Source organism: Spea bombifrons, chromosome 3 (assembly GCF_027358695.1).
Source record: "Spea bombifrons isolate aSpeBom1 chromosome 3, aSpeBom1.2.pri, whole genome shotgun sequence".
Classification (NCBI taxonomy): domain Eukaryota; kingdom Metazoa; phylum Chordata; class Amphibia; order Anura; family Pelobatidae; genus Spea; species Spea bombifrons.
Genome location: NC_071089.1, coordinates 39609034 through 39633828, shown reverse-complemented (window position 1 = coordinate 39633828; position 24795 = coordinate 39609034). Strand labels below are relative to the sequence as shown.

Genomic DNA, 24795 nt, shown 5'->3' with positions numbered 1-24795 from the left:
GACATCTTTAAAGCTGGTCAGTTCAATTTACCCCATTCAATTTCCGCATCCTAACTGGCATGTTGTGTCCCTCTTTGCGGAGTGAAATCATTACTAGTAAACTTTCTATGGATGAGCTATAATTTACTCCCAAGAGTTGCAGCAGATACCCATCTGTAGCCGGCTCAGATTGTGAGGATGGCACGCCAATCTACCTGGTTTGCGTTACAAAACCTCTTCAAGAAATAAATTCCCACAAAAGAGAGAGACATCCTTTCAGGAAATATATTATTCAGAATATTTTGTGTTAAAGCTCAAAAATAACAGATGAGCAAACATACTTTATAAACAGAGTTATTTGACAAAAAAACTTAAATAATTTTTAGAATCACGCAGATGTGTGAATGCACATAAGTTTTAACAAACACTTAAAACAGATCCCTAAATGCTGAAGTTTTCATCCCTGGTAATTTGCTGGACAATTTCTAAGATTTTCTTCTGGATGGTTTCTTTACTTATTCCTATCCTAATATTTGAGGTTTTTTTTTAAAAAGCAACATCTCAGCTAAAATGTAATACACCTGTTGAATTAAAATAAATTGCTTCCAATTATTGAATGGGGAAATTGAACACACTAAATGTTAACCATTCTAGTTCTGTTCTTCAAGAAACATCAGTCCTGCAAAAACGAAAACAAAAAAATTAAAATGAGACAGTTTTCTTTCAAGAAATTACACCACTAACAATAATACAGCACTGAAATCAAATAAGAAAACATGCTTCATTGTATGTCAACGATGATAGAGTAACAGGCTCTAAAATGCTGTTAATTATGTGCTTTTCTTATTCTTACAAAATCTATCTTTGTACATCAATAGTCTATACATTAAGATTTTAGTTTACTTTTAAAAGGGGGTTTATTTTCACAAGATTGGCAGGGAAAGAACATAGGCACCACTTATAGATTGTTAATTTTAATCAAAATAAATAAATGAAAAGCAAAAAATGTCTGGAAAGTTAAGTATGTAGTCTACCTATTCATCTTTCTTTCTATCTTTCATTGCTTCATCTTCATCCTCTAGAAGGCCATCTCCTTGGAACTTATCATGTGTCCATTTTGGGCTGCTTCCAGATTTTTTAAAGGTAAACCGCCCCCTGCCACGTTGGAAGTTCCCACGCCCTCTTGCTCTTTTTGCCCAGTAATCCATTCCATCATCTCTGTCATCGTGCTACAACATAAAAACAAATTCCTGAAAACTCCACACAAAGCCACAACTATGATGCATAAACCAAAAAAAAGTAAGGGAAGTAAGGTCAAGGAACAAATCAAACTACCATTAAACAAGGTTTTTATAGTATATTTTTCAGTAATATCAGACCTTGATCTTAATCTGTCCTTTATCTTATCTTAGATTCAGGATAGCTTCATGCGTATCCCATGCATGTTTACATTTCCTTACTGTATTAGCCTCCAGCACTCATTTATCTACCACCCTCTCAGTAACCTCCCCTACTTATTTCCTCTAAACTATTCATAGTGAGTTCCCTTAGTCTTTCTTGATAATTGTTATCCTGCAAACCCTTCACCATTTAGGTAACCCTCCTCTGAATTATTTCCAAAATGTCAATAGTCTTCTGGAGATGGGGTCTCAAGAACTGTACACAATACTCTAGGTGAGGACTGACCAGAGACCTGTAAAGTGGCAGAACCACCTCCTTGCCTTTTCTGATGCTTTATTACACTGCCTGCATACCTCAGATATCAAGTCCTCAGATATAATTCCCAAGTCCCTCTCTTCTGTTGTCACAGTGGTCCAATTTACATATTCTGCTGTGGTATGTTTATATCCTAAGTGCATTACTTTACATTTATCAACATTAAACTGCAGCAGCCACTCGAACATTATTTTAATTTACTTCAAATGCTTGTCATTTGGCTAGTTCCAAATAAAATGTCTAACCTGTTGCAGACCTTTGAATCACCTGCAAAAAGACATAAGATCTTTTGTTATAAAAATATTGAGTACTGGTCCCAATACTGATCCCTGAGGTATCCCACTAGTAAAAAGACCTTCTTCTGAATATACACCATAAAGGCCAACCTTCTGTCTCCTATTATTCTACCATTGCCTTATCCATTTAACTAAATTATCCAGTGTCAAAGTGTCTTCTTACAGAAGTCCAATCTATTTCTATTGCTTCCCCCTGGTCTACTATTTTAGATACGCAGTCAAAACATAAATTACATTAGCTTGACAAGTTCTTCTTGCACTCATTTACATCTAAATATTAAACTTTTCCTTTAGCATGGTTTCCATTAATATCCCGACTACTGACGTGAATATATGTACTGTATTGGCCAGAATATAGGCCGCACTTTTTTCCCCCACTTTAAGTCTTTAAAAGTGCGGCCTATATTCGGGGTCTAGTGCCCGACGCCCGGGACATGCAGTTCCAGGCGCCGGGCAGGCAGCAGGGTTAGGATACAGATCCCCCGCAGCAGTGTAAGGGACCTGCATCCTACTCTCCGATGCGCTCTGACAGCCTCCCCTGTCGGCACTTTCCACGGGGGGAGTGCCGGCACGGGAGATTGTCTAAGCGCATCGTGCAGACGTTCACCAGCTGCGGCGATGAGCGTGAACGACCTCCACTGCCGGCACGTCTGCTCGATGTGCTTTAACAATCTCCCTTGCCGGGAATTCCCACGAGGGGAGTCCCGGCAAGGGAGATTGTTAAATCACATCGTGCAGACATGCCGGCGGTGGAGGTCGTTTAAGCGCCTCGCCGCAGCCGGTGAACGTCTGCACGATGCGCTTAGACAATCTCCCGTGCCGGCGGAAGTGCCGGCACCGGAAGTTGTCTACGCGTATTGCTTAGGTGTCCCCCGCTGGCCCCGCAAGACACACGGGAGTCTGCTTTGGTAAGTCGTGGGGGGGGCACATCTTGGGGACAGAGTGGCAGCGTATCGGGGGGGCAGAGTGGCAGTATATATCGGGTGGAGGGCAGAGTGGCAGCATACCTCGGGGGGGGGGGGGCAGAGTGGCAGCATATCTATTCCACATTTTTTTTTTAACTAAGAAAATGTTTTCCTTAAAAAGCACCTAACTTTAAGGGTGCGGACTATATCCGAGCCAATACGGTATATATGTCACAAGACATTTAACACAGCTCATCCTAACAGGGAGCTTCTATCTTCTGTGGAATAATACCAAAATTAAAAAGTACACAAATTGCGGCAGAGATCCCATTAAAAGTCATAGATGCCACATTCATACTTAAAGGTCAAAAAGCCTAAATTCCTACTGCGAAATCTAGGTCATGGTTCCGAAAATGGGACTGAAAACTGTTGGTTTTTATCACACGTCTGCACGGATGATTATGCTATAGTACCTAAATAATGCCAATGCTAGAAAATACTGTCTTGTTAGTCTATGCTATATAACTTATATAGCACTTGTTTTAGATAAAGTGATCCTTCTGTTCCCCTTTCAAATCAGATTCTGGCCTTAGTGATATGAGTAGAAGTGAAGGTATTCTATAATTTATTATATATTTTTTGGTTGTATAATTTGGTCATGTAACCAAACGTAAACTCTTCATCACCCACCAGGAAATACTTCTTGCTTTTAGGTGTATATTCTGGATCCCACTCCTCTTCTTTAGGTCGCTTTTGGAAAGTAGTGGTTGCATTTACAGGACTAACACTTGTTCCAGCAAACATCCCTCTTGCACGACCTCTCCCTCTTATTCGAAACTGCTAAATAATGCATTAGTTGGTGGAGTGTTCACATGGAGCATAACAAAGAATTGTTTTTTTTTTCCTATTCTTTACATTAACGGAGACAAGAATCCACGCAAGCAGTTACAGTGACACCCTAACATCATACTACACAACTGGCATGCTCAGCTGGTGGGGCTCACAGATCACTGTTGTAAGAGATGCTTGTGGGTCACCAACATAAACCCACAATGCTTTCACAGCAAACTAATAATGTAGTAGAGCAGTAAGAAAATAGATCAGAATCAGACATTAATTTTATCTGTGCCTTCCCTTTAAGAAACAAAGGAAATTACAATAAAGAGTAAAATATGTTTTTTTTTATTATATTGTTTGCTCTAAATCAGAACCACTCTGCAATATAATTTAAAAAAAGTGTGTGAATGGCTTTTTTTTTTTTATTAATCTGAATGTCTGACCTCATCAAAATTAGTCTGATTACATCATCATACATGGCAGTTTTGACCAGAACAAATACATGTCTTGGTGTCACAGAGAACCTTACATACTTTTTTTATTTAATAGGCGTGTATATAAAATCTAAGATTAAAGCAATGGTGGAGAGCTTGAATGCTACTTAGTTAACTTAACCCTTTGAACTATTCCAGGTATAAAAACTTACAAATGTTCCCCTGGGCCTGCTGACTCCTGAAAATCCTGAAAATTCTTTGGCCTCAAGTGGACCTTTGAACTCTTCATCCCTTTCCTTCTTATTATCTTTTTCTTCATGCGAACTAGCAGAGGAAGGAGAAGATGGTGGCTCAATCTCCTTTCTACGTTTACTGGAATATAAAAAAAGACATACGTACAAAAAACTCATAAAAAAACAACACACAAATACAGAATAAAGCAAGAATATATTTAAGGAAATTACACTTTTCCCCAATAGGTTAGCAGTTAAAAGGGTGTCTCCATAGAGAAAATAGAGATTTCTCTTTAAGTATTAAATACTATGCATTATAGAGTGGTACTAGAAAAAAAAAAGTACATCGTTGTCTCAATAAAACATTGTAAAGTTTATTTATTAAAAATATGAGCGTTGCAGTGCAAAGAAACTGACTTAACTATGTATTTCTTTGTATCTTAGGGCTGACCCCAGTGTTTCTGGTGCTACATAAACAGTCAAATAGGTGAAATGTGAATAAACGGGGCATTAAGACCCTCCTTTTAGAAGGAACCCCATTGACCGGCCCTATGGAATGCATTACCAGTCAGTGAGATGAAATGTTTAATTCTTCATCTCATTGTTCGCTGAATAATACCCATTGTATGCAATCAGATAAAGTTAGGATACTTTATAACAAGGCTTCTGTGGTTATTGACACAGTCACCTGGCAGAGTTAAGCTAAGGTATTAATCATTTTGTTTATTTCTTGCAACCTAGAAAATTATAGGTTTTGTAAAATGTGCAGGCATATACACCGATCAGCCAAAACATTATGCCCATATGCCCATTGTAGGCACTTTTGGCAGTGGACAGGGGTCAGCATGGGCAGCCTGTAATGTACCTATCAGACCGGGAACACCCCACAAGAGCTGCAGTTTTGGAGATGCTCTGACCCAGTCTTCTAGCCATCACAATATGGCCCTTGTCAAAGTTGCTCAGTTCCATGAGCTTGCCCATTTTTCCTGCTTCTAACACATCAAGTTTGAGGACAAAATGGGTCACTTACTGCCTAATATATCCCACCCATTGACAGGTGCCATGATGACAAGATTATCAGTGTAATTCACTTCACCTGTCAGTGGTCATAATGTTATGGCTGATCGGTGTATGTTACTCAAAAATATCATTCAAAACAATTACATTTGCTTTGACAAACTATACATTTTATTAAAATACGATCGGTCTTTCACTATCATTCATTATATATATCAACTATCAAAACTTTGTTTGTTAACCCCTTAAGGACAATGGGCGGTCCCTACACCCATTGAACAATGCATTTTGAGCCCGTACATGTACGGGCTTTGTCATTAAGGGGTTAAATTCAACCAAATGCACAGGACAAAATAGTGCTAACCATGGAAACAGTACACACACACACACACGCACGTGCAATCTACCAGACAAAAGTGATGTATTATTTTCTGTCACAATTAAATCCATGTTTTTAATAATAAGAAAATACACATGACAATCAATGTTCCACAATCCTATTTACCTAAAATTCTGAATTCTGTAGATAAAGGCAAAAAAACCACACAAAACTAAAATTGATGTTTACAGCAATCGGTAACTTTGTTTGTACTGCGGTGTTATGAGTTTAAAAAGTGACGAATCAAGCAGAATGAACCAGCATTCTTACACAAACGGTTTCTAGTAATGCACTGCACTGAGGTCCAACTTCATGGTGTTGCCTGGACAATAGGACACAATAATTTGTCATTTTTTTTTTTTTTCAGTTAGCTTGCTATTCCAAAGTATTTTTCCTCATCCACCATAAGCCGTGTAAAAGACAAATACATTTTTTTGCTGTAAGACAAACAATTGTGATTGTTTACTTTAAAACAAATGTTCTTATGATTATATCTTAAAATATATATGTATATACAGAGCATGCACACTTCCGGAAAACAATGTTTGCTTACTTGTCGTCTTTGAAGATTTTTAATTCCTTGATATCCTTATGGACTTTTTCCCGTTTTCGAGAGCCGCTTGATTCTCTTGAGCATTTGGAGTCTGCACGCTCTTTACTGAGCCCTTTCTTTGGGCAGCCAACATCACACCTAAGATCAGCAGAGCCACTTCTTCCCTTTTTTTCTATCTGTTCACCAAAATATATTCGAAATCAATACAAAAAAACAATGCAGGTCTATATAGGGTCAAACATTAATTTTATTATTTCTTACTAAAGTTAAATAAAATGTGTAAATATAAAAACGTCAAGATTAAGAAAAAAAAAAAAGAATACATTATTGACATGGCTTGTTACCTTGGCAGGTTCTTCTTTTGCAACCTTTTCTTCACCTTGCAAACGAGAATGTTTCCTCTGGATATTAGGAGATATGTCTATTCTTCTGCAATATAGAGGAAGCAAACATAGCTATAGACAATAATATAGTAACAATCAAGTAAGAGACAAAGTGAGACAGTAGAGACTGTTATATACAGCTAAAAATCCATACATACTTGTTTCAGCAGCCATCTGTTCTAACATTGCTGGGTCTATATCGGAACCCTAAATATATGAGATCATTTAGTGTTGTATGGCCTAGAGTTAAAAGTATGCTTTAGTTAGCATACTAGACCAATCATATTTTTCACAACATACACTTATTTGGTCTAACCCCCACACATATTATATATATATTTATTTAATATTGGCCTGAGACCCCCACCAGTTAGGGACTATTACGGCCACAACAGTTATACATCAGACTGACAACACTTTCATTATAAACTAATGTTTTTAAACACCACCTTGGTAACAAGCAGTGAATGGCAATGACTGACCTGTGTATCTCAGGGCTCTTTGAGCGACTGGCTTGTGCCTCAGTGACTTTCTGATAGCCTGTAAATCGTTCACTGAGGGTCTTTCCATCACCCGAAAAATAATGCTCTGTTGGTTTTAGAGGAGAAACACCGCCTCATTAGTTTAAATACAAAGCCACATTCCTGACACAGAGACTTGCAGGATGTGAACAAGTATTAAATATTCAATCCTATTAAAAAAAAAAAGACAAAATAAAAAAGTTACATACAAATGTATGCAGAATTTATTCACCTGCTACATTTCCAAAGAATCTCAAATACCTCCATGGACGCATAAAAAAGGCAAAATAGCACGGCCATGTTTTTGAGGTGAAGAACTACTACTCCACTTCTACCGCTCCGATTGAACGTAAGGTGAAAAGGCAATAGAGTAGGTTTGTTTGGTACATTAAAGGCAATAAAAAACTCATATATTGAAAAGTAAAAAAAAAACCCAGACAAATAGATGTTATTGACATCACAATTTCTACATTTCATTACAATAATAAAAACAAAAATACTAAGTTGTGGAGAGAAGACTGTAGGGATATACAGTGAATCACTATCGTACTGGACTACTTTTAGAGATATAAATATATATTTTCATATATTTCAATTACGTGCAGTGGTGCAAAATGCAAAATAATTATGGAAACTCATCTGTGGACCCCCAACTTAATTTTTTCTCTTCCTTACAATACTGATGGAGCCTTGTCAACCTAATGGTGCCAATAAAATTCAATTCTATGTACACACATTACTTTCAAGATATTACTATTGAACTCTTAACTTTCCCCATCGACAACGCCATGCAGAGCAAACGTTAAGATTCAGTCATCATGCTAGTTGCTTGCGTCTGTGGATTTTACTTCCTTTAATGTGTCGACCAATTCCAAGGAAGCGAGAGCAGAGTGGCTTAGCAGCTCCGCATGGCATTTCTAATGGAGGGTAGAGATGGGGGACATCTACATCCAACATGGTTGCAGGGTCGAACCAGGCGACCGATTCTCTCCTGTGAGTTTATACATCTGACATACCATGGGGCAGCATTTTATATAGGATGGTCTACCGATGGTCATCCATGCAAAATCTGGATGTGCTCCTCAGGAAAATGGTCAATATGACAAACCTAGGACACCAAGGGCTTGTTCAAAATCAAATTACAAACACACAATGGCTATTCTTTTAAAAGAGTTGTAATCATCAACCTTCTTTAGATCATAAGGTAATGAATATCAAAAAAATATGTATAGTCGCAATCAATGACACGTCTTCAGGCGCATTCTATATGTCAGGTACAAGAACGTGTTAACATTTGATTAGTACATCATGTGAAAAGCCATATCCCAAAAATAAGGCATCTGTACACATTTTGATGACATCCTACTTTTCATTAGTGTTCTCACATTCATCCTGACTGGCTGAAAGAATTCACTGCATTTCGCAAGCAGATTGTATGTATAATTATTGTCACGTCAAATATATATTAGTTATTATATCCACAGCAAAATATGTTTTTAGTAGATAAGTTTTTTTTCTACTTTGTGCCACAATCACTTCTTCCCTGACAAAGCTGAAACACGCATTGGGTATTTGCCCGACTACAGCGGTTTATGGGGCTGCTTACCCAGTTAGGGGGTCGACTATGAGAATATCTAGCTAACGGTACAGCTGTATATACGGTTTCACTTTTAAGGCTAGATAGCGCTTTTTGGGTTGAATTCAACCCACGAGTTTGCCTCCTGGCTCCTACTATTCTAATTTCTAAACTTTCTTTACTCTGACCACCTTCCCTGTGCCTCCAATAGTCCAATAGTGAGTGGTGATAGGAGAAGTGGGTTTTTATTTATGAATTAAATGCTGTTTTTTTATATTTTTATTGTTGTTTTGTGAAACATTATTTTTACCCTGCTGCGTTACCATGCATTTAGAGTAGTGTTAATGCTGATATACAGACGTTTGATAACCCACCACAATACATTAAAAATTCAAGACGGAAAATACCACATGCTATAGTGTACAGTATGCGATAGATACATCACCCTATTTAAACAGATCAACATATAGCTCGTGTCAACTTACCGCCCAGCATCCAGCACATGCCTCACAAGCAAGAATTACACCTTGAAAGAGTCACTACAAGGGGTAGGACTGCAAGCATAATTCCACCATACCCAGGAATTTTGGAAGCTAGCAATGCTGTTTTTAGGCCATTTGTGTCAGGCAGACTTTGCATGTTTTTGCATCAGCAATAGTATATTTTATTGTGTTACATGGATTTGCCATTTCAAAACATTTTCCAGGACCTAGTTATGAATGGAAAAAGAAATCAACACTGGGCAATCTCAGCTCATGTTCAGTTGACCTGTGTACACTTGGCTGCAAAACACTAATACAACACACACAGCACTGGACTCACTTCATACACCATGAGACAGGATCATCCACTACTTCAAAAATAGTCATGGACCAGATTCCTTCGCTACTCAAACACTGTGGACTAGTCTGATAAAATTATATCGTTAACCTTTCAAATTACCTTTGATTTCTTATCTTCAATGAAAAAAACTGAATTATGAGGCCCTCTAGATGCACTTTAACTCAAATGTCATCAATTTCTGTTAACTTGGTGGCAAACAAGAGAATGTCTGGATCTTAATCTCCCTGCCAGGACTTCATCAGCATTGCCATAAACCATCAGCTCAGTGTGGTGCTCGAGTCTACAAATCGTGACCTTCATGACTGCAGATAATGGAGTTTTACTGGAACTAGAAACAAATTGTGTAAACTTTTGTTTACACAACGTGATATTTCATGCTCAAAAGTCTTTTTCTATGGGACCTTTGATTTCTGTGACAGTATATCATAAGGAAAAAAGGGGAAAATTAAAGTTAATGATAAACATATTCTTTCTGGAAGGAGCAAAACATCTATAGCTAGAGCTTCAAATTTATAGGACTGCCCAACATTAGAATTATTTTTTACCTAGCTTGATAGACAACAATATACTGACAGGAGCCCTACATGAATTAACATACAACATTATTATTGAGAACTAATGATTCAATGTGTTATCTAATTATTTTCTAACACACACATTGACTGTTTACTGGTTGATGTGCTGGCATTCTGTATATTGTAGGTTCCTGAGGAGCATACCTGGGTATGATACCTATGTATCATTACCCTAACAATGCAATGTACACTTGGGAGAATAAGATTAGCACCAAATGAATCACTGCCATGAGCCAAATGGATGTTGCAAAGACACCACAAAGGCTTTCTAGCAATTCTAACGTTCATCCCACTGTGATTGTGTCTCCTCCTGAAACGATGAATTAAATGGATCATATTGGCTTCAAAACTTTCTAGAAGGCTCACAGAAATATATTTGTGTTGGGTGACAAGAACTTGCCAGTTGTTCAATTTTGAGAAAAGGTCTTCTCAGAGAAACTGCTATAATACTTTGGAGAATCTGGGGGTTCAGCATGTACCATTAACCATGATGTGATTGGAACAAAGGAACCAGTGGATTTTCAATGTCATTGTGCCCGTGCAAAATAAGTGAGCCTTGATCGTACCAGGGTAACAAAAGGTACGACTTAAAATAATAAAAAAGGCATCTCTTACAGCAGGGTTTGACAAATATGCGTAGCAGTTAGGGGCCAGACAGACGAAACTGGGAGCCAGCTTGATATTTTTTAGGCGCTAGAAAGAAGAACACCAATTAGACCAATATAAAGTGGCACAAAAATCTAGGAGCCACACCTAAAAATTAGACGTGGCTACATCTAACCTGGTATTTGTCAAACCCTGTCTTAAAAAGCAATTTATACAAGCCTCCATACGTCGTTGTGCATACAAGGAAATACTACAAACTTGACTTTACACGTGGGTAATACAATATTAAAAGAGGTGTGTACCGATAAAGATTTAATTTCTTTATGAAAAAAGGTCAATAATACACACTAGAAAATGAGACCTTGTTACATTACTGCTTAAGATTGGTTATTGCATCTTACCTGCAGGCAAAGTATATAATGTTAAAGTTCTCAGTCCTACAGCTCCTGCTGTACTAGTTACCTTATGATACTCTGGTTACCTTTTATTAGACAGAGTATTCATCGGTAGCCCTTCCAGGTTGTGTTGTCCTAGTCCTAGTATTCATTGGTAGCCCTTGCAGGTTGTGTTGTCCTAGGACAACACAACCTGCAAGGGCTACCGATGAATACTCTGTCTAATAAAAGGTAACCAGAGTATCATAAGGTAACTAGTACAGCAGGAGCTGTAGGACTAAGAACTTTAACATTATATACTTTACCTGCAATTAAGATGCAATAACCAATCTTAAGCAGTATTGTAACAAGGTCTCATTGCTCCCCACTACAACTGACACTCAGCCCCACCTAGAAAAGGCAACAGGGGCATATGGGGTAGAAAACACTGTCAGTATATCAAACAAGCAGATAGAACTATAGCAAAAATGGCAGGTGGGGGCAGATAAGGTTTACTTAGGTTCAAAGTTCAACACCACTAAATGAATACAAATGACTCTTCCTTTAAATGGAAACGTGACATTTAAACAAAGTGCACATAAAATACTTTTTGAAACAACTGGGCAGCTAACTTGTGAGTGAATAGTATCCACTAATTAGAGATGCCATTGTTTACAGAAATAGAGATTATAATGCATTTATTTGCCAAGACGAAAAAATATGGCAGTTAAGTAGGCACACGTGTGTAAACTTAACAATTATGTGTCCTGATGGAAAGGAGTAAGGAGACACCTTAAGCTATCGCATAAACTTACTCTCAACAGAAAACTATAGAGCAGTGTGCTTGTCAAGAATATATCATAAAACACTGCCTACATCATGGGATTATTCAGTTTTGTGGGGAGCGGGGAGTATAGTAAGATCGGACATATAGGCACATATAGAACATGTCTTACCTTTGACATATTGTACTAAAGACACAATATGGTAGGTAAAAGATTCCGGGGATGTTTTGCTGGCAAAGGAAACCTTCATGTGGTCAAAGATGGGCCGGAATTCTTGCTCTTTCTTGACTGAATGGACAAGTGTACTTGCTACACGCCTCTCATTACACAGTGAAGCAGGCCTTCACAAGCATCAAGACAGAAGGAACAATTTAGCCAAGAAATAAAAACATGAAGGGAAAAAGAAAAAAAAACCCATAAACATGGTTTACCTGGTATCATCAAGCGGCACTGTGACCATTCGGAGTTTGACTTCAGGGTGGTGTGACTCAGTGGCTATCATTTTAAGCCTTAGTGGACTTTCTTCCCTGAACGCTAACTCTCTTACATCATCACTCTTAAGTGGCAGACTGTATCCGAAGATGTTTTTCATTTTCTCTGGTTTTACAAGATCAGGTGTCTGGGCATCTTTCTTCCCCATCAACCTCTCTGTACTTTTCTCCTCATCCTTTTGCCTGTCTTTTGAGGCACTTTTATGTCCCTTCCCCTCTTTGCTTTTCTCCTCCTCTTTAGAACCCCTCATCAAAACTTTAGTCTTGTATTTTGTCCCTTCATCTTCAGCGTTCCAGTGAGATGAAGATAAGCCTTTGCCCTGATCTGCAAGGACAGACTTTCTAAACTGCCTGTAGTCCTCTGCCTCTTCTAGGTCTTCACTTTCAGAAATAGTTACAAATTGAGGCTTTACATTTGATTTTCCCCCAAAATAACCAGATGCCTCATGATCATCCCACATTCCTCCACCTTCCTTTTTTAATTTCTCTGACCCCCTTTCCTTCTGACTTTCCTTCTCCCTAGTATTGGTCTTTCCAATAGGGAATAACCTATGTTCTTCATCTGTACACCTGCATGTGGTATAGAAAATAAACATTTTAATGAAGAAACTCTCTAGTGTGCTAGCATGAGAGTAAAAAAACTAAGCAACTAATTGAGGAAGGAAAACAGCAAAAAGTTATTTTTAATTCAGGAAGTTCAAGATTTTCTTTACCAAGCCATAATGCTCATTTAAAATACGATGAAATTATAAATCTTTAGAACATGAAGTTAACTGCGACTTTTTAACAAGACTTAAAATAATATTTAACAAATGTATACTTTAAGAGGAAACCCCCAGATCAGACATTTAGAACTAGAATGCTATGCAGACGCTGCTCTATTTCTCAAGCCCTCAATTTCAGTAATTTTGCTAGGCAGACCCTTTAATGTACCTTTTTAAAAATTTTGCTCCCTTGGTGAGTTCCTCCTCTGCTGTGTCGAGGTATAACGTGTATCGGGAACGTCCTTCCTCACGTGCAGGGATCTGAGCCAACACCGATTTTGTTGGGCTCTTAATGGAAGGTATATGAAATGGACTATTTTGTGAGGGACTGTAGCGTGTTGAACCATTGCCGCCAGATTCAGACCCAGACCTTTCTGGAGAACGTGCGATGGAATGTGAATTTTGACACAGGTTGTCTTTTCCTGGGTGAACTACACGCAGAATAGGGCCATCAGAGTGTGATGAACTCTGGCTTGGTGGAGAAGCAACCGGAGATGGACTACAGGGTGACCTGGGACTGTTGTCATATGCAGAGAGACCTGCCCAGCTCTCACCATGCAGATCTAGTTCTTTGCCAAGCTCATCTAAGGGGTCAGATGGATCAAATGCATCCTTCTGATCATCACAGGATTTGCTATTTAGGGGACTTTCGGATTTATCAGCCTCTATCCTCTGGGACTTTTTTTCTTGAGAACTGCGGGGTTTTGTCTCAGGTGACCTGCTGTAACGTGATGAAGAGCGAGATGAAGAGGACCTTGCTGACTGGGAGGACTTGTAGGATCTGTGTGATCTGCTCCTAGACCTCTGCGATGATACAGATCTCCTCTTTGGACTTCTGGAACGAGAGTGGCCACGCCTTGGGCTTCGAGAATATCTTCTGTTCCACATTGGTCTATAACCACCACGATGATACCTGCCACCACCTCCTTGATAATAGCCCCTTGATCTTCCTCTAAAACCATAAGGACGTCTCATTCCTCTATTGTTTCTGTAATCTCTGCGGAAATCCCTATTATAAACACGTTCTCTACTGCGAGATCGGGAGTATGTTCTTGATCGTGACCTGGAACTTATTATAACATTAGATGTAAACATTTAATGTTCAGAGGGAATTTACATGATTTATCATCCAAATATATTGACTATTTTTACATCAAAACTAATCAGAATGCATGTTAAATTTAAAACTATTTGGCATACCTTTTAGGAACAGTGCACTTTGTTCTGTTTTTTTTTTTTAAATTACTGATTTTCTCAGGAACAATGCTCTTTGAAAAGCAAACTGCAAATGAACCTTTTAAAATGTACACATATATGTGCTGCCAGTACGAATACATTTGCCATTTAGCAGGTGAAAAAAAAGTCTCTCCACAGACAAACTATAATTTTAATACAACCCATAGGTCTGCTAAAACAAATGCAGGCACTCTGCTTACCTGTACCTTTTTTTCTTTGAATGTGACCTTGATCTGGAGGTGGATGGAGATCGAGATTTTGACCTCGAAGAATGTGACCTTGTTTTTGATCTCCCCATTTTCAATGTTTTGGGGTTGTTTTTTTTTTTTTTGCCTATTACTGAATGAAAACGTGTGTACATGTAAAGAAACTGCAGTATAATATATAATGCACCAAATATATATGGTGGTAGACTCTCCATAAAATTGCATTTAGTATACTGTATGACAGAAAAGCTGTGCAAATAAAACAGATGACCCTGACATGCGAGAAACTTCTCAGTACTAGATATGGTTGCTCCTGTAACTGTGCACCATCCCCCACGCCATCCACCTTTGCCATGGCATTCCACACAGACGCATCTCCTCCAAAGGTGTTCAAGTACCGCAGAGCGCCTCTTGAGGAGGTCTCGTTCACCTGAAGACTTCACTCACTACAATCTCATGCTCCGTTCCTATACATCAGCCCTCCATCTCTCCAAACAAACCTATTTTATTTAATTTATCGCCTCACTTTCCCATATGCCTTAATCTTTATTTCCCACCTTTAACACCCTTCTCTGTCTCACACAGCATCCCTCTCGTCCTCCAATTTCTCTGCCCAAGAGCTTGCCACCTACTTTAAAAGCAAAAATGTAGGGCTGAAACAACGAATCGATAAAATCGATTAGGGCTGCAACAACTAATCGATAAAATCGATAATAATCGATAATGAAATTCGTTGGCAACGAATTTCATTATCGATTAGTTGAATCGATTATTATCGATTATAAAATGAGGGTTTTTTCAGAGCAAACGCTCTGAAAAATCCCCCTCATTATATAATCCGTTTAGTCTGACTCACCGTCTCACAGCAGCAGCTCCTACTTACTCCCCCTCCCTGTAATCACTGTGACAACTGGCCCCGCCCCTTCCTTTTCCAGGCCAGAACCACATGGCTGTGACACTCATCTAACTGTAAGTATATGTGTATATATATATATATATATAATGTGTATGTGTGTGTGTGTATATATATATATATATATATATATATATATATATATATATATATATATATGTATGTAATATATATATATATTTGGGCTACTGAAAGTTAGGGGAGGTGGGGGTTAATTTAGGGGCAGTTATGGTTAGTGGGGTGTTTAGGGTTAATTTAGGGGCAGTTATGGTTAATAGGGTGTTTAGGGTTAATTTAGGAGCAGCTGTGGTTAATGGGGTGTTTAGGGTTAATTTAGGAGCAGCTGTGGTTAATGGGGTGTTTGGGGTTAATTTGAGGCAGTTGTGGTTAATGGTGTGTTTAGGGTTAATTTAGGGGATGCTGTGGTTGATGGGGTCTTTAGGGTTAATTTAGGGGATGCTGTGGTTAAGGGGGTGTTAAGGGTTAATTTAAGGGCAGTTATGGTTAATGGGGAGTTTAGGGTTAATTTAGGGGAATCTAAATCCTGGGGGCAGTGAAGTGACATATCTGGGGGTATAAGGCATATACAGTATATAAGGCATATGTGGGGAGGGCAGTGTGGCATGTCTGGGGAGGACGGAGTGGTGTATCAGGGTGTATAAGGCATATCTGGGGGTAGAGTGGCATATCTGGGGGTAGAGGAGTGGCATGTCTGGGAGGCAGGGTGGCATGTCTGGGGAGGATGGAGTGGGGTATCAGGGGATATAAGGCGCATCAGGCACAGTGGCAGATGTGGGAGGCAGCGTGGCATATGTGGGAGGCATTGTGGAGTGGCAGATGTGGGAGGCAGCATGGCATGGCATATGTGGGGAGGGCAGGGTGGCATGTCTGGGGAGGATGGAGTGGTGTTTCAGTGGGTATAAGGCGTATCAGGCACAGTGGCATGTGGGGGGTAGAGTGGAGTGGCAGATGTGGGAGGCAGCGTGGCGTGGCAGATGTGGGAGGCAGCGTGGAGTGGCAGATGTGGGAGGCAGCGTGGAGTGGCAGATGTGGGAGGCAGCGTGGAGTGGTATATGTGGGAGGCAGCGTGGTGTGGTATATGTGGGAGGCAGCGTGGAGTGCTGTGGGAGGCAGCGTGGCATATGTGGGGGGGGCAGCATGGCATGTCTGGGAGGCAGCGTAGCAAGCCTGGGCTCAAATGTGCATATATTGGGGGGCTGGTTGGGAAATAAAGACAAGAAATGTATTATCAAAGTTATTCTGCTGTTTGTATTTAACATCATTTGTTTATTAAATTATTTTAAATAAATGAAAAATTTACATTCATTTTTTTTATCCGATTAATCGAAAAAATAATCGGCCAACTAATCGATTATTAAAATAATCGTTAGTTGCAGCCCTAAAATCGATAATAATCGATTATGAAAATCGTTGTCAACGATTTTCATAATCGATTAGTTGAATCGATTTTTATCGATTTATAAAATTATGTTTTTCAGAGCAAATGCTCTGAAAAACTCCCGTCCTTCTATAATCCGATCTCAAATAGAGATCGGATTGTAACAGTAAAATCCAGACCCCCCCCATCATGGAAGCCCCAATGGAAGCGGAGGGGAGAAGCGGCTGTCTGCACGCATCGCATAGACCCCTACCGGCTGCACGGCATTTGGATTTTAGTGCGCGATGTGCGCAACCTCCCTACTTCCCTTCACTTCTACCTTCCCCCCCAGGGGTTAATATAGCAGCAGAAGAAAAACGGAGCAAGCAAGCACCACTGGGTAAGGTAAGCATGGAGTATTATCTTTATTTTAATGCTTATTTGCCCTGTGTTTCTTTTGTTCATATATTAACCCCTGGTGGGGCAGGTAGAATTTTTTCGGGATCTATTAATTATGTCTTTGCATTCTTTAATTTGTGTTTTTTATTTTTTGATTGCTGTAATACCGTATTTGCTCGATTATAAGACGACCCCGATTATAAGACGACCCCCCAAAATCAAAATATTAATTTAGGAAAAAAACAAAAAGCCTGAATATAAGACTACCCTATAGGGAAAAAGTTTTACCAGTAAATATTAATGTAAATTATTTTCATGTTTAATAAAAGCTATGATTGAGAAAAATATATTTTTTAAATTTCCTTTTATTTGCCAACCTGCCCCCCCCAGTTATGCCACTCTGCCCCCAGAAATGCTTTATACCCCCCTATTTGCCACTCTGCCCCATGATATGCCTTATACCCCTGTATGCCACTCTGGCATATAGGGGGTTAAAAGGCATATCATGGGGCTGAGTGGCATATAGGGGGGTATAAAGCATTTCTGGAGGTATATAGGCATATCATGGGGCTGAGTGGCATATAGGGGGTTAAAATGCATTTCTGGAGGTCCAGAAATGCATTTTAACCCCCTATATGCCACTCAGCCCCATGATATGCCTTTTAACCCAGCATGTACTGGCTGCCTTGGCTTGATAGGAGTGTGATTGCTGTTAGCAGTTTGATATATATATATATATCAAACTGCTAACAGCAATCACACTCCTATCAAGCCAAGGCAGCCAGTACATGCTGGAACCTGGGGATGATAGCAGTGGGATTACAGCCTCCATATGCCATGCTACAACCCCCACCCCCCTTACACATCCATGCTATCACACACACACTCACACTCATTCACAAACATTTAAATACTCATTCATTCCCTTAATCACACACACTTCACACATACTCAAAAACCCTCCCCCACCCCCTCACCTGAACTGCAGATCTCCCACTCGCAGACTTCTGCAGGGGACCGGCTGTAGCAACTTCTCTGGCCCCGCCCTCAGAGGAGGGAGGGGGGAGATAGAGTTCTGTGAGGACGCTGCAAGCTTCCTGCCCTGCTTCTAACAGAAGAGACGCTGCTCGCGACCGGTAAGCAGCATGGCGCCAGCATTTTTTTGGGGTCTGATTAGAAGACGACCCCGATTATAAGACGAGGGGTATTTTTCAGAGCATTTGCTCTGGAAAAAACCTCGTCTTATAATCGAGCAAATACGGTATATGATTTATTGTTTGTATTGTCCATATATTTATATTGTATTGTGTATCCTTTTTTTTCTATATTCATTAAAGCATATATTTTATGCCTATTTTAGCGCTGTCAGTTTTTTTAATATCAGGGGGCACAGTGGCATAAAGGGGCTTGAGGCATATCAGGGGGCACAGTGGGGATATAGGAGGTGTAAGGCATATCAGGTGGCACAGTGGCATATAGGGGGGGTATAAGGCATATCGGGGCATGGTGGAATATAGGAGGTATAAGGCATATCGGGGCACAGTGGCATATTGAGGTAAAGGGCATATCAGTGACATATTGGGTATAAGGCATATAGGGGCACAGTGGCATACAGGGGGGTATAAGGCATATCGGGGCACAGTGGCATATCGGGGGTGTAAGGCATATCAGGGGGCATGGTGGCATATAGGGGGAAAAAAATAATCGGCCAACTAATCGATTATGAAAATAATAGTTAGTTGCAGCCCTACAAAAATGACACCATCACCATATGATACCTTAATCTCCCTCCTCACCACAACCCACCCTCACATGCTTCAGTCCAGTCACATCTACTGACGTTTCTGGGGTCCTTCGACCTCACCACCTGTTCCATCAAACTCGCACCTTCACATCTACTACCATGCCTCTCTAGTGTCCTTACCCCAACCCTAACCAATATCTTTAATCTCTCTTTTTCCTCTAGCGTAATCCTCAAACGTGTCATCACCTCTACCATACTAAAGAAACCTTCCCTTGATCCCACATCCCCAAACTACTGTCCAGTTTCCCTTCTCCCTCTAGCATCCAAACTGCTAAACGACTAACTTATAATCAGCTAACTAATAACTTCTATCTGTTGGTGTCCATCCGGCCTCTACTTTTCTTCATATATACCTCTTCCCTTAGACAACTCATTTCTTCCTTTGACTTTCAGTATCACCTATACACAGGTGACACCCTAACGTATTTTTCATCATAGATTTCGTCCCATTACCTAAAGCTCAACATCTTCAAGACCGAGTTTATGGCAATCCTGCGACCTGACATTTTTCTTACTGTTGACAATTTAACAATCCAACTGACAGACCAAGTTCTCTCCTTCATTCCTCACCAAATTCACCTGAAAAACATCTGAATTTGCCCATTCCTCACACAACAAACGACCCAAATATTAATCCATAATAATCCATAATATTATATCCCATCTGGACAACGCCCTACTAACTGGTCTCTCCCTCCTTTCACCACTCCAATCCATCCTCAACACTGCAGCTAGATTAATCTTTCTCTGTCACCGTTACTCAAATGCTGCTTCATTATGCCAATCACTTCATGGCTCCCCATACCCTTCAAAATCAAACTTCTAAACCTTAACAACTCTGCATCCCCTTATATTATTATCTTTTGTTTACCGTATTGGCTCGGATATAGGCCGCACCCTAAAAGTTAGGTGCTTTTTTAAAGAAAAAAGTTTCTGCCCCCCCCGAGATATGCTGCCACTCTGTCCCGAAGATGTACCCCCCGAGATATGCTGCCACTCTATCCCCCCCGAGATATGCTGCCACTCTACCCCCCAAGATATGCTGCCACTCTATCCCGCCCGAGATATGCTGCCACTCTACCCCCCGAGATATGCTGCCACTCAACCCCCCCTGAGATATGCTGCCTGCCACTCTACCCCCCCCCCGAGATATGGTGCCACTCTGTCCCCAAGATGCCCCCCCCACCAGACTTACCGGTGCAGACTCCACGGGGTCTTGCGGGGCCGGTGGGGGACATCTATGCATAATGTGTATTCAACTTCCGGTGCCAGCACTTCCGCCGTGGGAAGATTGTTCGCGCAGACGTTCACCGGCAGCGGCGATGCGAGCATAAACAACCTCCGCTGCCGGCAAGTCTGCAAGATGTGCTTTAAAAATCTCCCTTGCCGGGACTCCCCCCGTGGGAAAAAGTGCGGCCTACATTCGGGCCAATACGGTATATAGCACCAACAGTTTACACAGCGCTTAATACAATACATAAATTCAAGGGATATGACACGACAAGAATTGACACCTATCTATACCCTACTATCCAAATACACGTCTACCAGCCCTCTTCGTTCCTCTCATGACTTGCGGCTTTCTTCTACTGTCATTACCTCTTCCCACTGCCGCATTCAGGATTTCTCCAGTGCTGTACCCCTTCTGAGGAATTTTTCTTCCCCATCCCATCAGACTTTCTCCCACGTATGCAACTTTCAAAAGCTCTCCGAGAAGTGTACAAGCTTACTTCTTAACAATCTCAGCCAGCATCCTAAAAAAGCCATCTGAACGATCAACAACCTCTAGAGAAAATCCAGACCCTATCAACTTATCCCCATTTGAGCAGTCATCTCCTATTGTTTCATTTCCCCCTCAACTACCAACTAAATTTTAAGCTCGCAAGAGCAGGGCCCTTTGTATCGGTTTGTTATTGTGTGGGACTTTAAATTATCCCACTGATTTTAATGGAGTCTGCTGATGCTTTACAAATAAATGTAATGTAGTGATGAAAATATTGAGGTCCCTTCCCTCTCTTAAAAATCCCTATGGTTTGTGCATAATCACTTTAGTTTGCTTCACTGATCCCTAGAAAGAAAGTTTTGCACATTACTGTTAAATGGAGAGTACTTACCGCACATGCTATTGTGCCGAACATATTTCAAACTATAAGGGTCTGCATTATATGTGTGAACTTTAAAATAATTGTGCTCACTTGTGTGCAACATGCTGTCTTTCAGCTCATGATAATGAATCTAATAACGCATCTGGGTTTAAGAATTCCAGCTGCAATCTTGTTTGGAATTTGTGCTACAAACTTTTCACTACATCATGTAGTTAAACATGGATTGCTTTCAACACTAAATGCAATGTCCAAGCATTTGCTATAAATTTTTATTTGATTTCATCAACAAAATAAACAGACCCGGGTGTACATTCCCAAGAAAGACATATATATTTAGTTCATAATCTTCACATCCAATTATTACAAGAATTGTATATCACAGCTTAAGCGGAAATGATCCCCCCATCACAGTTTGCCCATATTTATTTGTACCAGTGGTTTCGGGTGTTGCAGGCGGAAGCAGGCAGTCAGACAATGTACCTGCGGGTCCCGGTAATCTGGCGCACTCCCGCAAGGCTGCCTTCACGTTGCTCCCTAACAGCGTCTCTACCCTTGTTCCACCCAGGAATCCAGCGGAGTCACGTGAATTTACGTCACCTCACATGACTCTGCTCCGTTCCTGCTTCCCATGGCCGGAACAAGAGAAGAGGGAGCAACGCGAAGGCAGCCTTGCGGGAGTACGCAGGAAATCTGCAGTTCAGGTAAGGGAGCGGGCGGGATTGACCACATATGTGGCAGGAGCGGGCGGGATTGACCACATATGTGGCAGGAGCAGGCGGGATTGACCACATATGTTGCGGGAGCGGCACACATATTGCCGGAGGTAATGGTCACAAAATCAGCGGAGCAGGGCTCTAGTGTGTTGCCTTGTGTGAACCCCTTCTTTGGTTTGTCTGGGATTGATAATGGATATCCTGAAAATGGAGCTCTCCATAAAGACATAAAAAGAGGTAGGCGTGAAGTGATACTGCTGATGTATGCGAGAGACAAACAAATATATTGAAAGTTTCTTACCTATAATTACGACTTGCTTCTATACCAGTGTGGTGTATTTCCTTATAATGTCTCTGCAAACAGAAAAAACCGTTATTATTCAATTATTGTTTCCTTTAAAAATACACCATCCATGCTTCTTTAATGTGTGTATGTCATTTGAAACAACATAATATTTAGGCTAATATCCCTAAATCACAGCAGCACAAAAATAATATGTCTGTACTATATTACATTAGAAAAGTATAGTTACGATACCATTTATTGGCTACCAGAGTTTAACTGCAAGCTTTTAAGACCAAGTTGTTGGGTCCCTTAATGCCTGAGGAAGAGACCTAACAACTTGGTCTTGAAAGCTTGCAGGTAAACTCTCAGCCAATAAATGGTACCCTCTTAACTATACTTTTCTCCTGTTTTTCCACGGCTAACACGGTACTAACCTTTTGATCATTTCTATATTATATTTGCATAGCTTTTGACACAATTTGGTCCACCTGCCTCTTGGTGCATTATAGCCGATGGCACGGGTAAGAGCCAAAACTGCTAAATTAATTGCTAAAATAAACCAATGAACGCTTAATATTATTCCGCATTACAGAATAGAGAGAGAACCCTCTAAAGTTGCCTGCTTTAGGTTACTTGTGATAGGACCCAGTAGCATAACAACGCATACTGTCATAACAAGATTGTCTAATCTTTGCTTAAGTCATTGTGTTACTTCAATACAATTTATCTTTATTTTAGCAAGACATAATGATTTGCTTTTTGTATTTGCTGAAACCATCCACGTAGGTTTTTACCCCAGCAGCAGCATGCTTGCATATAGAGACTCTTAAATGCTACATAGATATATCCAGCTTTGGGATATTCTGAAATCAAAACCATCGGACAGAGGAACAGGAATACCAAAACTGCTGACCAGCTTTAGTTATCTGATGACCAATGATGTATCAGGTGAAGAAAATGTCAATAGAGAACAGGGATTTATCAGTTATGCGGTGGGTTAAAATGATTTCCTGCAGGAAAGATGGCGCAAAGCAGAATGGACAACCAATCCAAGCGAGCCTTGAACACTGACCATCCTTGAATGGTTGCAGCTGGCTGTTCTAGCGCCAATTAGGATGTGGCTGATTGGTCACGCTATAATTAGCTTTCCTTTTACACCATCCTCACGATGCCTTATTGCAATGCCAGTTCCCCAATCTTAATAACACTCTCAAGAGTCCAGGGATCCAAGAAAATGAAGTAGCTATGAGAATACGGTACAGAAAACATACATCTCAATCACGCATTTACAAATGTTTTTCCGCTTTTACAACACGAGCCCAATGACTGAATTTGAGATGGCCGTGTGTACCTGGTGATTTTCCTGTCCGTATGCCGCACTACTGTCACCTAAAGGATGCATGTTTACTGAGGCCTCCCATTCACTACAAGAAGCTGCGTTCTGTTAAGGTATTCCTCCTATTAGTTTTAAACCATCACCAATAACAGAACCCATACCTTTTATTGATAGGCTAGCAGATGCAAGGTGGGTCACACATTAACATATATATATATCACACACATATATATATTAGTTATAAAAATAAATTTCAGCTCATCGTGGGTGCCATTAAGTGACGAGCAAGCAAAGACACCTGCTTGGACACCATGGAGACTGGCAGCCATCTTGTTGGAGACCACTGGCAAGCATCCCTAATGTTTATGATAATGGGGGATTTTTTTTTCTTTTTTGGGCAATACCTACTCTGTGGCTTTTATTTGTACGCAACGAGCTGTTACCTCACAGTATCCAAATGGCAAGCAGGGGATCGTACTGTCATGCATACAGATTTAGGTATAAACGCTGATAAGCAGTACACTTAAATAAATCGCCAGCTATAAAATTGCGTGGGTGCGGGTGCTTTGCGTGGGAACACAGCGGGAAGCAGCTCCATGACATGCATTATAACTGCTCCCAGGTGTTACTCATGCACCCATCCCCGTCCCCGTCCCTGCGGCTTCGTCACGGATACAGTGCGTAGCTTCCTACACGCACTTCCGGTGCAGAGCGAGAAGCACAACGCACCTGACAGAGGTTGAGCAGCGACGGCCACTCACAACTGCCCCATATCACTTCCAGACGCCATTTCTCACCGTTGTCTTCCTCCTTGTAGATAGATTTCAGTAGGAGGAGCCAGTATCCGGAAGGGGCGGAGGAGGCGCCGGACGCATCCAAAGGCGGAAGAAAATACGCAATGACGTCAGGGTTTAAAGAACGTCCAGTGCGGCATCATTAGTGTAAAGGCTGTTCGGGAAGAGGCGTAGAGCACATCTAGTGGTTGTTTGGGAAAATTACAGCCTTGCGGTGCTGAAAAACCAAATGATGAAAACATTAGCAATTCTTGGCAATTAAGTTATTTATATTATAAAGCCCAAAGTATAAACAATGTGACATTTTTTATGCTGTGGTAAATACGTGGAACAGCCTCCTAGAAGAGGTGGGAGAGGC

The 24795-nt window shown here is 40.5% G+C and overlaps 1 protein-coding gene across 5 annotated transcripts; it reads right to left on the bottom strand.

Moving 5' to 3' along the window:
• Nucleotides 1-250: 250 nt before the first annotated feature.
• On the bottom strand, nucleotides 251-24513 carry BCLAF1 (BCL2 associated transcription factor 1). 5 transcript variants are annotated; one of them, XM_053459169.1, is made up of 13 exons: nucleotides 24373-24512; nucleotides 22323-22375; nucleotides 14704-14842; nucleotides 13437-14336; nucleotides 12444-13073; nucleotides 12184-12353; nucleotides 7215-7320; nucleotides 6694-6778; nucleotides 6350-6525; nucleotides 4380-4539; nucleotides 3587-3736; nucleotides 1014-1208; nucleotides 251-658 (listed from the first exon to the last, which is right to left on the bottom strand). In XM_053459169.1, the coding sequence occupies exons 3-12, from the start codon at nucleotides 14799-14801 to the stop codon at nucleotides 1014-1016; spliced, it is 2670 nt and encodes an 889-aa protein (XP_053315144.1). In that variant the 5' UTR covers nucleotides 14802-14842; nucleotides 22323-22375; nucleotides 24373-24512; the 3' UTR covers nucleotides 251-658. The 5 variants fall into 5 exon arrangements, 4 of the variants coding, with proteins under 4 accessions (XP_053315144.1, XP_053315145.1, XP_053315146.1 ...); XM_053459170.1 differs by having other exon boundaries at nucleotides 3587-3733; XM_053459171.1 differs by having other exon boundaries at nucleotides 14710-14842.
• Nucleotides 24514-24795: the final 282 nt, after the last annotated feature.